At 42.5% G+C, this 12,649-nt stretch overlaps 1 protein-coding gene across 5 annotated transcripts in view; it reads right to left on the bottom strand.

Annotated features, from left to right (window-relative positions):
- Positions 1-1,117: 1,117 nt before the first annotated feature.
- LOC148423551 (mitogen-activated protein kinase kinase kinase kinase 4-like) overlaps positions 1,118-12,649 on the bottom strand; it is a 33,127-nt gene continuing 21,595 nt past the window's right edge. For 2 of the 5 annotated variants that reach the window (XM_088414892.1, XM_088414890.1), the window contains 17 exons: positions 11,993-12,136; positions 11,163-11,387; positions 10,549-10,658; positions 9,912-10,063; positions 9,739-9,827; positions 8,746-8,927; positions 8,405-8,522; positions 6,987-7,310; positions 6,156-6,270; positions 5,779-5,946; positions 5,281-5,424; positions 4,237-4,371; positions 4,051-4,151; positions 3,048-3,197; positions 2,816-2,975; positions 2,106-2,245; positions 1,118-1,889 (listed from right to left, as the gene is read on the bottom strand). In XM_088414892.1, the coding sequence (XP_088271018.1) occupies positions 1,806-1,889; positions 2,106-2,245; positions 2,816-2,975; positions 3,048-3,197; positions 4,051-4,151; positions 4,237-4,371; positions 5,281-5,424; positions 5,779-5,946; positions 6,156-6,270; positions 6,987-7,310; positions 8,405-8,522; positions 8,746-8,927; positions 9,739-9,827; positions 9,912-10,063; positions 10,549-10,658; positions 11,163-11,387; positions 11,993-12,136 (2,541 nt within the window). In that variant the 3' untranslated portion in view covers positions 1,118-1,805. Of the gene's footprint in view, positions 1,890-2,105; positions 2,246-2,815; positions 2,976-3,047; positions 3,198-4,050; positions 4,152-4,236; positions 4,372-5,280; positions 5,425-5,778; positions 5,947-6,155; positions 6,271-6,986; positions 7,407-8,404; positions 8,523-8,745; positions 8,928-9,738; positions 9,828-9,911; positions 10,064-10,548; positions 10,659-11,162; positions 11,388-11,992; positions 12,137-12,649 lie in introns of all 5 variants that reach the window. The other 3 variants (XM_088414894.1, XM_088414891.1, XM_088414889.1) reach the window with 2 other exon arrangements.

The following is a 12,649-nucleotide window of genomic DNA, read 5'->3' as shown; positions in this document are numbered from 1 at the left end:
TATTGCATTTCCAAAGACAATTTGTACTTGGGTACATTCCCCAGGTGTGTGTTCAGCTTCCCGTCAGCTTTTTATTTTAAGGCCCAAGAAAAAGGTAAACTCCGAGGTTTCCCAACCAAACACTTTGTACTCGGGGGGGGGGGGGGGGGGGGGGGGGGGGGGGGGGGGGGCAGCACCCCATTTCGAAAACGACAAGTCAGAATGCGTCATGAATATAGTCGAAATATCAATAGAAAAAAAATACAAATAGGAATAAAGTCGTCGGAAGAATAAAAAGTTTGCAAAGACAAAGTTGTTTACAAAGAGAGGAAAAAAAAGCCGCATTGTGACAAGGAAAATACCAGGTTGGGTAAATGTTATGAGAAAGTAAGAGAACAGATTTGTAATGTTCAGAGAAAAAAGTCAATGTTACCAAGGATAGCGTGTAACCGAGCGGTGTCCAAACTGTGGTATGGGAGCCATTCGCTGCCTGCCCGCCGTTCATTTTTCAGCCATCTGCAACATGAACTTAAAACAGTACTTACCCAGTATTTCTTCTTCCACTGTTGTTTCCATGGTAACGGGTCCAAAGATGACTTCCTGCTTCTCAATGATCAGGAAAATCACTGATGACGTTTGTTAACTTGGACACAGGGGTCCAGTTTTTGTCTTTTGTAGTTGCTATGGTAACAGGAGTGCAAGGAAAGACTTCCTGTCTTTGTGACCTGGAGTCTTAAAAAAACATCTGGTTTATTGCCAAGTTTCACTATGATAACGACAAAATGACATCCCTGTGTGGGTCCTTGTGCATCTAGTGACCTTTTTGTTTCTTCCGGTCTTGCATGGTTGCCGTAGTAACCAGTACAGTGAGTTTTTAACCCTAAATTCATGTGATTTGAGATTCAGCTCGGAATGTTTGCTGTGACATTGTAGATACTGTTGTCCAAAACACAAAAAGGTTACCTTGCTTACAGGCTTCCGGTTGCCATGGAAACAAGAGCCAGGTTTTTTTCCCCCTTAAATTTTTGTGAGGTGTCTCCACCTGCAAAGCTCTGCAATACTAGGATGTTGTCATCATCATTTCATATTTCATATTTTTCAATGTACAAACATTGAATAATAATATAATTGGATGATATAGATTTTTGTACATACACAACTTTATTGACTTTTTTTTTTTTGGTACGCACACATTCTGTGCAGACAGCATGTCGCCCTCTGTGGGTGGAAGCAAGCAAGACAGTAGGGTTAGGGGTGGCTGTGCATTGGAAAAAATCATCATATTAATATTATTATTAATAAAAACAAATAAAATAAGGTAAAACACAAATATTCACGCTCGTGTGGGAGGAATAAGAAAAAAAAATACTCTGTTTTGTCCTTTTATTCCCTGACATCCTGCTCAAAGAGTCCTCGGCCAACTTCGCAAATTACCATGACGACGAACTTCTTCATCATCATTGTCATGAGGATTGGCCTCACCATCCTTTTCATCTTCATCACCATCCATCATCTCAGTCACACGAGAACACTTACACACATCTACGGACTGGTTAAAACTTTTTCCGGCGGTTAGAAGACGTTCAAAGTCCGGGACAAACCACGAGGACGACGATGACGAGCACCAGGAAGTTTTTCGGGGATTTCCTTCTCCGGGAATTCACATTTGACTCCTTCCTCCAATCACGGAAGGGTACGTGGAGTCCTCTTCCGCGGGTCCGGTGGGGTTGCGCTTGCGGAGGCGGTCGGCTTCTGAGATCCAGTGTTAGCGAAGGCCGGGCGGAGGAGCAGCAGGAAGAGGAAGTGGAGGAGGAAGAGGAAGACGTCTACCAGCTGAGCAGGTTGCTTCGGCCCAGCGTCATGAAGTAGACCTGACTGGACCCTCCAGACCGCACCGAGGCAAAGAACACCTGAGGGCAAACGCACACGTATTAACGCAAAAATGGACTTTTTTTGATGGCTAAATCGCATTTCTGACTGGTCTGGGTTTAGGGTTGTTTTAGTACTGGGTGCTAGGAGGACCGTCCGCAGTGCTGTGATGGTGCCGTGACCTCTGCCACTTTTGGAGGGTTGCCACGCCTCCAAATTCTGGCTTGGAATTTGAGCGTGGAACCATGCGGTCTCACCTTGTCGTTCCTTTCGCACAGGAACTTGAGTCTCTGGGCCCGCTTGTGCATGAAGACGCCATCCAGGTGGCCCGTCTCCACCGAGCGGATCTCAATGGCCTTCTCGCCCCAGCCCATGATCTGGTTGGAGCGGATGTAGGCTGTATTGGGGGGGGATTACCATATTTGTCAACAGATAGATTGAAAGTAGGCATAGGCTGATTGACGGACGATATACCATAATTTTACTCATTTAACTCATTCGGTGCCATGGACAAGAATTCTCATCTTTTAAAACAGTAATAATAACATTAAATCATACAATTCTTTTCAAATACGATTTTTCTATGGAGAGGAGCTGACACACTTGACTAATGCTAATATAAGCCAATTGTGCACTGTAGTGATAACTGTGACCATTGGAGGGCAGTGTTGCCATACTTACAACACAGCTATTACCTACAACTCGAACTGAAGAATGGAAGTCAATCTTTCATATGATAGCACGCATATTTACGTAGAGAACCTTCGTCAACGAACCCCGATAATCTTCCTCGAATGGTGTCGAAAAAATATGTAATTTTGAAGTTACCGTTTATAGGTGGCATACATACTTATGGCCTTCATTTTGCGGTGGGGGGGGGGCATAGAAATTAAGGCCTTAAGGTAAGACCAATCCAACACAACATAAAAAAAAAAGCAGAACTTGACTAAAAACGGTGAAGTCTCACCGACAGAGGTGGGCATCTCCCCCCACTGCAGCACCACGTCCTTGGTGATGCGTCCGTACGTGTTGACGTAAACGCCTTCGTCCTCGTAGCAAACCAGCAGCTCGATGCCGTCCGTGTTGGGCAGGATGATGATGGCGTGGGACTGGATGTGCGTTTGGATCTGCGTACAGCAACACGTCCGCATCAGCCGCCTCGTTCATTAAGAAGAATAAAATACGTTTTTCCCTCTTACGTGGGTGGGCAAGTAGATGTCGTAGACGGCGCCGGAGTCCACGTCCACGGCGTGGAAGCCTGAGCACGAGCCGTAGATCACCTTCAACCTCTGGCCTTCCTCCACTGTCAAGTCCACCAGCAGGGGCTTGTGGACCAGCTCGCCAAACGACTGGAGTCAAAAAAAAAATGGAAACAGATAGTTAGCGTTTATGTGAATGTATTCCAACACAAAACAAGCAACAATCAATAACCTTTTAAAAAGGTGCAAAATACGTTTTTTTTTAAATAAATTACACAGCTCTAAATCTGTAAAAAAAATAAAAATAAATAATAATACTAACGTCTGAAGCAGGTATCATTATCGGTACCAATAGCAGCCGTTTTATTTAAGGTTACAACAGCAGCCTATACCAGTTTTAGCTATCCACCGTTTTCCCAAATCAGGAACTCGAAATCAGAAGAATAGAAAATTGCCAATTTTATGCCGCATTAAGTAAAACTGCCTTTGGAATTGGAATATATACAAGTAGAGCAATCTTTAGAATTTTAAGTCCTGTTCATTTAACAGGAAACAAGCTGCAAAACTGAGAAGAAAAAAGTCGTTTAATTAAGTGAAAAGCTGTAAACGAATATTAAAAAAGTGTAATTGTGATAAAAGTAATACCTACTAGGTGAGTTTACTAGAAAATTTGCAATTATTTTATAGAGGGGAATTTTTATGTATCAAAAGGTCAAGTGGTAATCGATATTTGGTATCGGTGTTACTGACAACAACAATGGAGTACTCACTGGTATCGATCTGAAAAAAGAGGAATAAAAAATCCCTAGTGGCAACAGTGGAAGTCTCGACTTCACAAGAAAAATGTTGACTTTACATAAAAGCCGCAAATCTAATTTAGCGAAAAGCAAACCAAATGAATAAACATTAAGCTGTGAAAAGTGTATTATATAAGTAAAAATAAAAAAAAAAAAGCAAGTAGGACTGTCCTTGCACGCGGACCCCAATTTTTTTCATTTCTCACCTTGAAGGCCATAAACTTGTGGTAAGGTTTGGGCGCCCATGCATAGACCTCTACAGAGTTCTTCAAGGCCAGAACCAAGAACTTGATCCTTTCGTATTTGACTGCGGGTCAGAGTTAAAGGTCACGAACCGAGAAGAGGGCAGCGCTTGGTGGACAGGAGATTTGGTCGAGGCTCTCGTTGCTCACCGACTTTGTAGTGGACGCAACCTTCCAGGTCACCCACGGTGGTCCAGCCTTGTTTCTTTTCCACCTCGGGGTCGTTGTGCAGAATCTTGTTCCGCAGCCACGACAAGTAGTAAACGCGTAGCTTGTTCTTTTTACCTGTTTTTTTACAAGAGTTGAAACGAATTGCATCACAACTCCTAATTTTAAAGGGAAAATGCTGTCATTTTGCAAGAAATAAGTGGAGAAAATGTCAAAGATGACTGAAATATCCAAAGAAAAAAAAATTTGCAACTACATGAATAAAAGTATTGACTTTATTCCAATTGGATTGCGCATTATCAGTGCAAATGACAATCACGTTCAAATGGTGGCAGACAGCTGCAGCGCTGGCCGCATTTCGACAATATGTGGCTGTGACGCTCCCACGCGCGCATTACAAAAACGACGACAACATGCCTCTGCGGCCACTGATGAAAGCTTCCTTGACGTGTGCACTTTTCAACCACAAGGCAGTTTTTGTTCCTTCCAAAATGGAAACACACACGCTACATGTGGTGACGCCATTGCCGCCCGACGAATTTACCCAACATTTGACTGACAAGCGCCGTGTTGTCACACTGCATTCTAGCTGTACTTAGTGTGTGGCAAAAAATAGCGTGGGGGTAAACACACCCCAAAGAACGTGATTTTTTTGTTTTAAATTAAATTGCAACATGTGTTAGGGATAGACTAATGATATTATTATTTTTAGGCCAATAATCGATATTTGGAGCCCATATACATTTTCGGTAAAAGAGAAAATATTAGTGTCAAAATTAAAACTACAACAGCCAACTATGTTCAAAGGTCTTGAAGCCCATATACATTTTCAGTAAATCAAAATCCGTCTCTATTTAGCATACGTTCATTGAACAACTTTTGGGTTTGAATTATGTACGTATATAAAAATAAACCTTTGGCCTCAACCCCAAAACAACAGCTTACAATCATTTCCTTAATCATCTGCTCAAGTTTTGCTGATAATTAGTAACATGTGACCAAAAGTGCAGTTGTGTGCGCATGTACCTGATATGGTGACGAGGACGTTAAGTCCCTCCAGGACGTCCATTTGCTGGAAACGTCTTCGGTTGATGAGCGGATAGACTTTGCCCTGACCGCTGCGGTCCAGAAGCATCAGCCCGCTCTCCGTGCCCACCAGCAAGTTCACCCCTGGAAATTCACCACACACAGCGACTCAAATGAAATACAAGGCAACGCTGCCGTCCGACAATTAAATCAAAAGGGAAAAGGGCTCAGTAGCCAAAATTTTGCAAATTATTTTACCATTTACAGCAGTTGTATGCAAGTACGCAATACATTCAACTACTGCCAACAATAACGCATGTTTTCATAACGTGGTAAATGGCATATAATAGTAAAAAATATAATAAATACTTTTGCTTTAATTGAAAAAAAATTGATGTCGTACAAAAATAATAATTGCCAGGTTTGCCGAACATCAAAATGAAGCGTCTATATACTAGTGCCTAGAGTTCTGAGTAATCAGAGCAGAGTTCTTCTCACCCCAGAGTGCCGCACACAAGATCTCAGAGTTGAACCTCTTCTTGTATTTGCGGATCTCTGGCGTGTCGCTCTGCGGGCGGGTGTTGACCGGGTTCACGTTGACCACGGAACCTTTGCGTGAGGGGTCCGCCCTCAGCGCCTCCGCCAGACGAGCATCATTCCCATAGCCTCAAAAAGAAAAAAAGGAAAGACAATTTATTTATTTAAAACGTTAAGTCAGAATAAAGTTGGAATGCAGAGAAAATAGCATTAAAAAAATAAGGGCACGTCTCAATTCTTCAAGGGTTAGGGTTAGGTTTGTTTGTTAGCAGTTTTTTTTTTCCCTCTCCAAAGTTTTCAGCACAATCACGTCAAAAGAAGGAAGTGTGCAAACTGACCGACGTTGTTGAGCGCGCTGCCTGCAGAGGGCGACACCTGCAGCAGACGCGGGTCGATGAACGGCGTGAACGACGACGACGACTTGTGTTTCTGCATGTTGTTGCTCGACTGACTCTGCAGGGGTTAACATGCGCAACCACAAGAAAACAATAAATCATTCTGACTTTGGCGACAACGTATTAAAACAATTAAACAAACAAAAAAAAAACAGGAAAACATTCAGGCTGACAAAGCATGCATGTGCAACACAATGGTTCATTCAGGGAGAACGAACAAAATGGTGGATTTGGGCAAAATTGAGGACATGAATTACCCCATTGTGTTCCTTTTGTTGACACTGACGATTTTCGGACACCAATCAAATATTGTTTGAAACTTACCGGAAACCTGCCAACTGTCCCTCATATTGCTGGCTATGAGGGATATTGTACATGTGTCACTTTATTAAGTACACGTAGATCATGGGAATATAGCCGTAACTTCATCGTACAGGATAGAGAAAAGGACTACTATATAAAAAGACTTTACTTTCTCTTGGTGGTGATAAGCCGATATGTCATTTTATGCATTATTGACTGTAATAGTCATAATTTTCCAAGTGACCAATGATGTTATTGATTCGTTCCCAATGTCATAATTTGCTAAGCGAACAATGATTGATGAGTCCAGTTTCCCACGTTTATGACACCCCCCCCCCCCCATATTTCTCCCTTTTATAATCTTTACATTTCCTGACTATATGGTTCAGTGACCAAACGCAATTATAAGTTGACAATGTTTACACAGTCAGTCGTATCGACGGGCGTCAGGACAGCGAGCCAGTTGCGTACCTCGATGAGGAGGGCCAGCTTGTCCAGGGGGCTTTGGGGGGACGCGATGGGACTGCCCAGACCGGAGGAGCACGAGGAAGAGGAAGGGGAGGACGGGGAGGAGGAAGGGGAGGAATGATGGCTCTGCTGGATCAGGTCCGGCAGGACGTGGATGCGGCCGGCAAAGCCGTTTCGTTCCGCATGCTGCTGCTGCTGCTGGTGATGATGATGGTGGTGGTGGTGGTGTTGGGGGGGATGATGGTGTTGGTGATGAAAGGGGCTGGGGGTGTGGTGGGTGAGGCCCGGGCTGGACGCAGAGCCGGCGGGCCTTTTTTTGTGCTCGCTCTGGAAGTAGAAAGAGGGGTACACCACTTTGCCGCTACATGCGTTTCGGAGCAGCTCGGGGGGAGGGAAGGTGTTAGCTAGGCTAAAGTGGCTAGCCTACAGGCGGGACAAAACGCCAAGTTAGTCAGTTAAGGAAAAAAATACATTACAATAAACTGTTAGCAACAGGCGTATTTGGGAGGAGTCTGCATTACTAATTAGGAGTAATGTTTATCTAATTTAATATTTTTAAGTCTTGTTTAAATACCATTCAATAAAGTCATGAAAAAAAACAAAAGGGTAGTCTATTTAGCAATTTTAGTAAAAAAAAAAATATTATACACAAAATATTAATGTTTTAGAGTTGAAAATGGCTAAATAAGTGGACTATCCCTTTAAGGAGAAAAGGGAAATTATTCACCTTGAGAAAAAAGTAATTTCCCTGATCTAACAATTTTTTTTGTGAAAAGCAATGGTTTAATGCAAAAAAAAAAAAAAAAAAGTTAATTTATTGTTTTTCAAATGAATAAATTGAAAGCATATTTTAGGAGATTAGTACCAAACACTTCTAAGGGATATTTAAGGAGTAAATGATACAAGTAAGAAAAAAAAATACAACAAACTAATGTAAACTATTTAGTAACATAATTCATACAAAAACGTTAGTTCCGCGATTAAGAAAATTTCACACACATGAAGATGCAACCCCAAGAGAAGACCTACTTTGACTGCCATCTGTGGCAAATACGAAAAAAAAACCCTAAAAGTTGAGATTGAGTAATTTCAAGTGATAATTACAAGTCTTAATTCTATGACTAGATTCTAATCCTCAAAATCACCCCTCATTTTGACAAAAAAAGATATAAAATGATTTGTTTTACATTCAACAACAAAAAAATGTAAATAAAACTAAAGAAAATTGCTTTAGTGTAATAATGTGAGCTAGTAGCATTAGCATCACTCAGATTTCAACGTACAGCAAGACAATTAACACAGCATGCAAAGAAAAAGATAGGAAACAGAGGGAAGCGTGCAATGACTGAGGGGGGGAAAAAAAACAAATAAACGAGGTGATGCAAACATGCAAGCGGAGAACGGTCTGGGACCTTGGGTACCTGTCGGACTACCAGGGTACTGTCTTTGCATGGCGTGGAGCCCGCGTCGTTTTCGCCTTCGTCATGGACGATCATGGTCTTCACTGACTCCGTCTCGCCGTTACTCAAGCGGGTTGACCTGCCCGTGAGGAAACTGGTTTTAATTACAATCGCACAGTTTTGTTAAATCACTAACGAACACATCAAATTTCTCATTAATAAATATATATAAGTTATGTTTTGTGAATTATGAAATAATTTACGGTATTTATAAAGTCTTGAATAAAAAAATATGGGCTACCACAACAGTCAATCGGACCCTCTCGGTGGTGGTATACAAGTAGAATAAACGGCACACGTACACAGCTCTGGAGTCCTCCGGGCCCGAGGTGGATTCTTCGCCGCCTTCCTGGTCCACCTCCTCATCGTCATCCTCATCCGTGGTATCCGAATCATCACTGGACGAGGAGTAATCCGTCACCTTGTTGGGGGGGCGGACGTCGTCCACGGCACGGAGTTCTTTAGCGAGCGCAGTAAGGTCCTGCTGGGGGAGGAAAAAAAAAAAAAAAAATGTGTTCAAAATTTACACTCAATTAGCAACAAACAGGATGCTGTTAGAAGTGAAGCGGGGTTACTCCAAAGCAGGCGAGCCAATAAGAAGCCAGAAGATGAAGTGGCAGCTGCGAGGGGCAGAATTAATGAGTTATTCTGAACACTGAGAAGAATGTTAGCTGCCGACATAGGTAAAATCAGCTTATGTTGACACAAGGTAACAAACATTGCTAGAAGTAGACAAAGAAAATCATCTGAGGCGGAAAGTTAGGACAATTACATTTCTATAAATTGACACATGGGAAAACAGCCAGATGCTGACGGTAAAAATATTGTGAGTGAACGCACTAGAAGTCAACTCATGGAGATTTTTGCCAGAGATCAACTTCTAGTATGTCGTAGAGATCACAAGTTGGTTGACATGGTTTAAAAAAAAAAAAAAAAAAAAAAGTCATATGATTGTATCATGGTCCACGTTTGTCATCTACAATTTCCGGCAAGGTGCTAACAAATCGCTAAATAGCTAGAATTTGTCAAATGACTCAAAAAAAAAAAATAATTAAAAAAGAAACCCTAAAACCCACTGTAAAAATTGCAACGTTATTTGATGCAAGCAAGCAATGGTCAATTTCTCTACCATGTCAACTCTGTTTTATACCATTGACACATGGTATAAAAAAAAAAAGGTAAGACATGAGTCAAGCAGAGGATAGTCCAAAGGGTTTGTTATTAGCGGGGAAGCAAAGAGTGTCATTCTACATGAACTAGCTCTACTTCGGCTAGCAGGCTAAGCCCTCGCTCACCGCCGGTCTCGCGGGCCTCAGCCTGTCCTCGGCTTTTTTAACTGCGTTTTCGGGCTTCTGGAGGGGCGAACCCTCAGATTTGGAGGAGGCTGGTAAAAAGGAACGAGGCAAAACATTTGTTGTCTTTTGGGGATGCCTCGTGGCCTTAGCGCACGCGTGTCGTTAGCACTCACAGCGGGCCCTGAACCTTTCTCCAGAGCCAGCTTGCGAGCTGGAGTTGCTGGAAGAGCTGCTGGATGAGCCGGAGCCACCGCTGCTGCCGCTTCCGGCAGACCGGGGAATCATCTTCTCCACCCGCTCCCACAGCAGCCGAGGCTCGGCCGTGCTAGACGGGGGACGGGACACAGGTCACGGTCAGTCGATGTGTGTGCGTTTGCGTGTGTGGGATGGGAATTTTGCGCGTTGCTTGCAGTCCCGTTGCTCGGAAGAGGATTATGGCCGATGGCGACAAAGACAAGCCGACCTCTACTAACCTTTAGCTCAGAATTCTGACTTTGTTTTCAGAATACTGACTTTAAAGTCAAAATTCAGACTTCAGAGTCTTGGAATTCAAACTTTCGCACATGAAAATTCTCAGTTTGTAATGAGAATCCTTCAAAATAAGACTTCTGAAGTTTGTCAGAATTCAGTCTTTAAAGTGAGAATTCAGATTTAAGTCAGAAATCTGACTGGTCTCAAACTGACCACAGAAAACTCACAATAAAAGTCAGAATATAGAAGATAAGAGAATTAAAATTCTCTTTCAAGTTTTAAATTAAAATTGAATGTTTCTAGTCATTGTGTTTATTCTCTTGAAAAGCAGCTAATTACCTGCCAGCGTTTCGGTTGACAGCAGGTCCAGCGGGCGGCACATTGCCATGGCGATGAGGCGAGTCTCGTCTGGGCAACACCGGCGAGCGGGACGTCGTCCTGACGGGAACCTTTTTTTTGTGACGAAACCATCCGCCAGTTCACTCACACAAAAATATGTAGAAACAATACGACATCCCAAAACGGCTTGCGGCTAGCCGCCATGTTTGTAGTCCGCGTGGCTGACAAAGTGCAATGCAAGAGAAGCCGTGCATGAGAAAAATCAGGCTCGTTAGTGCGGCCGCTGCATATCAATTGAAGATAAGGAATTATCATTATTTTGTAGTTTTCTTCTTTTGCCTCTTGTTGAAACGTAATGAATTGTAAACTTTATGACTGACTTTTATGGTAAAGCTTGTGTAATAATTATTTATTGTACAGATGTAATTGCATTTATTTAATGGCAATGTATTGAATTTGGAATAGTTTGGTGGCACTTAATTATGCATTGCCAGTCCATTGCAAATAGGCAAATATTAGCCCTTTCACTAGCTTAGCCTCTACACTTGACTTTTTCACTCATAATTTTTTTTACTTTAAGGTGAAAATGCATCACCAACCAATCCTGTGCTTACCCTGGGTGGTACCTCCGCAGAAGTGGGAGTTACCGCTTGATGGGGTCTAGTCTGAGGATGGGCTTGTGCGTCAGTGCGTGCGTGGTGTGATGATTGTGATGAGGATGATGAAGATGGAGGGGGATGCTGAGGCTCGCTGAAGGAATGTGAGCGACACACGGCGGGGGCGGTCCGCTGTGGCGGCGGGTTGCCGCCGCCGCCGCCGCCGCTTTTTAGGGCCCGCACCTTAACAAGCAAAACATTCGGAGGGGAAGGGTGAGCATGCAGAAGCTAACAGAAAATTTGTCCTTTGAGCTTGTTGGGAAAAGAACACGTCAGAAAAGCTGCAAACAACAAGTTAGTAGGAGCAGCATAATTATATATCCAGAAGCATCCAAAACGCAAAGGAGAAGAAGCTGCAATAAAAGAAGTTAGAACGTCTGTTTAACGTGACGAAAAGTCATAAAAGAGGAAAGAATTTCAGCTGTGTCTTTTTAAGCATGGCTTCCTGAAACTTTTTTGGTGGGTCTACTCATGATAAACATGAACCACCAAATTTGTGATGAGTGAAACCGCCTTCAGGAGCTGAATTAAATAAAAAAAAACAACTATGAAATGCAGCAAATTAGTAACGTGGTCGCTTCAAACAATCTTCCAGCATGACTCCTTAAGACTTTTAGAAATGGCCACCAATTTTCCTGTTGCTAGGAGGAATTCACTTGATTTTAATTTCTCACCACAGGGACAGGCTTGCTTGTGCATATATTCACAAACAAACAAGCAAAAAAAACCCTCCTAAACTTCTCGTTCCAAAGTGAAACTAGTAAGAAACATTTATATGTTTTAATTACCTGCGACTCCCCAGGCCGATGCATGGCCTCGGCATTCCCGTTGGGGTAAGAGGACTCGGAGCGTGGCGGCACTGGCGGTTGCGGCGGTTTGGTCTGTGCCGATTGAGGAGAACCTTGGATGTTCTTTCGATAGCGCTCGTCCGCCTGGAGAAGACACAAAACAGGAAGTTTCAGCATCAATTTGGTGGCTTCTAAATAGTTTGTTAGTCCACCCCCATCTCAAGCGTAGCGATGCGTTGTTACACCACACCATCACGTTCAGTTAGCGTAGAGGAACCTCCAAAGTAAAAAAAAAAAAAAAAAAAAAAAATCCTTGAGAATCTAATTGTCATGCTTCTTACTTTGGATTGTTTCGCCATAGAGGTTGTAAAAATACTCATACAGCGATTTTTTTTATACTGATGCTGTCATTTTTAAAATTAAAATGAATCTTAAATTGGATATTGGTGATTTGTTTTCTTACCGCCATTGACAATATAGTGGACATGCATGTTTTTTTTTTAAATATATAGTGCAGAGACACTAATATTAAAAAGTGTTTTGAATATGTGGATAAAAAATAAGTGGATAAACAGCGTGTGCTTCACTTTGGGAGTTCCACTGTGAATACATGGCTTTCTACTACGTTAGAGCAACACCGCCCAAAAAATTAGTTGT

The sequence above is a fragment of the Hippichthys cyanospilos genome, chromosome 5, assembly GCF_059441005.1.
Source record: "Hippichthys cyanospilos isolate Australia breed blue-spotted pipefish chromosome 5, RoL_Hcya_1.0, whole genome shotgun sequence".
Taxonomy (NCBI): Eukaryota; Metazoa; Chordata; class Actinopteri; order Syngnathiformes; family Syngnathidae; genus Hippichthys; species Hippichthys cyanospilos.
Note: the sequence above shows the minus strand (reverse complement) of the source record. Positions and strands in the feature narration are given on the sequence as shown.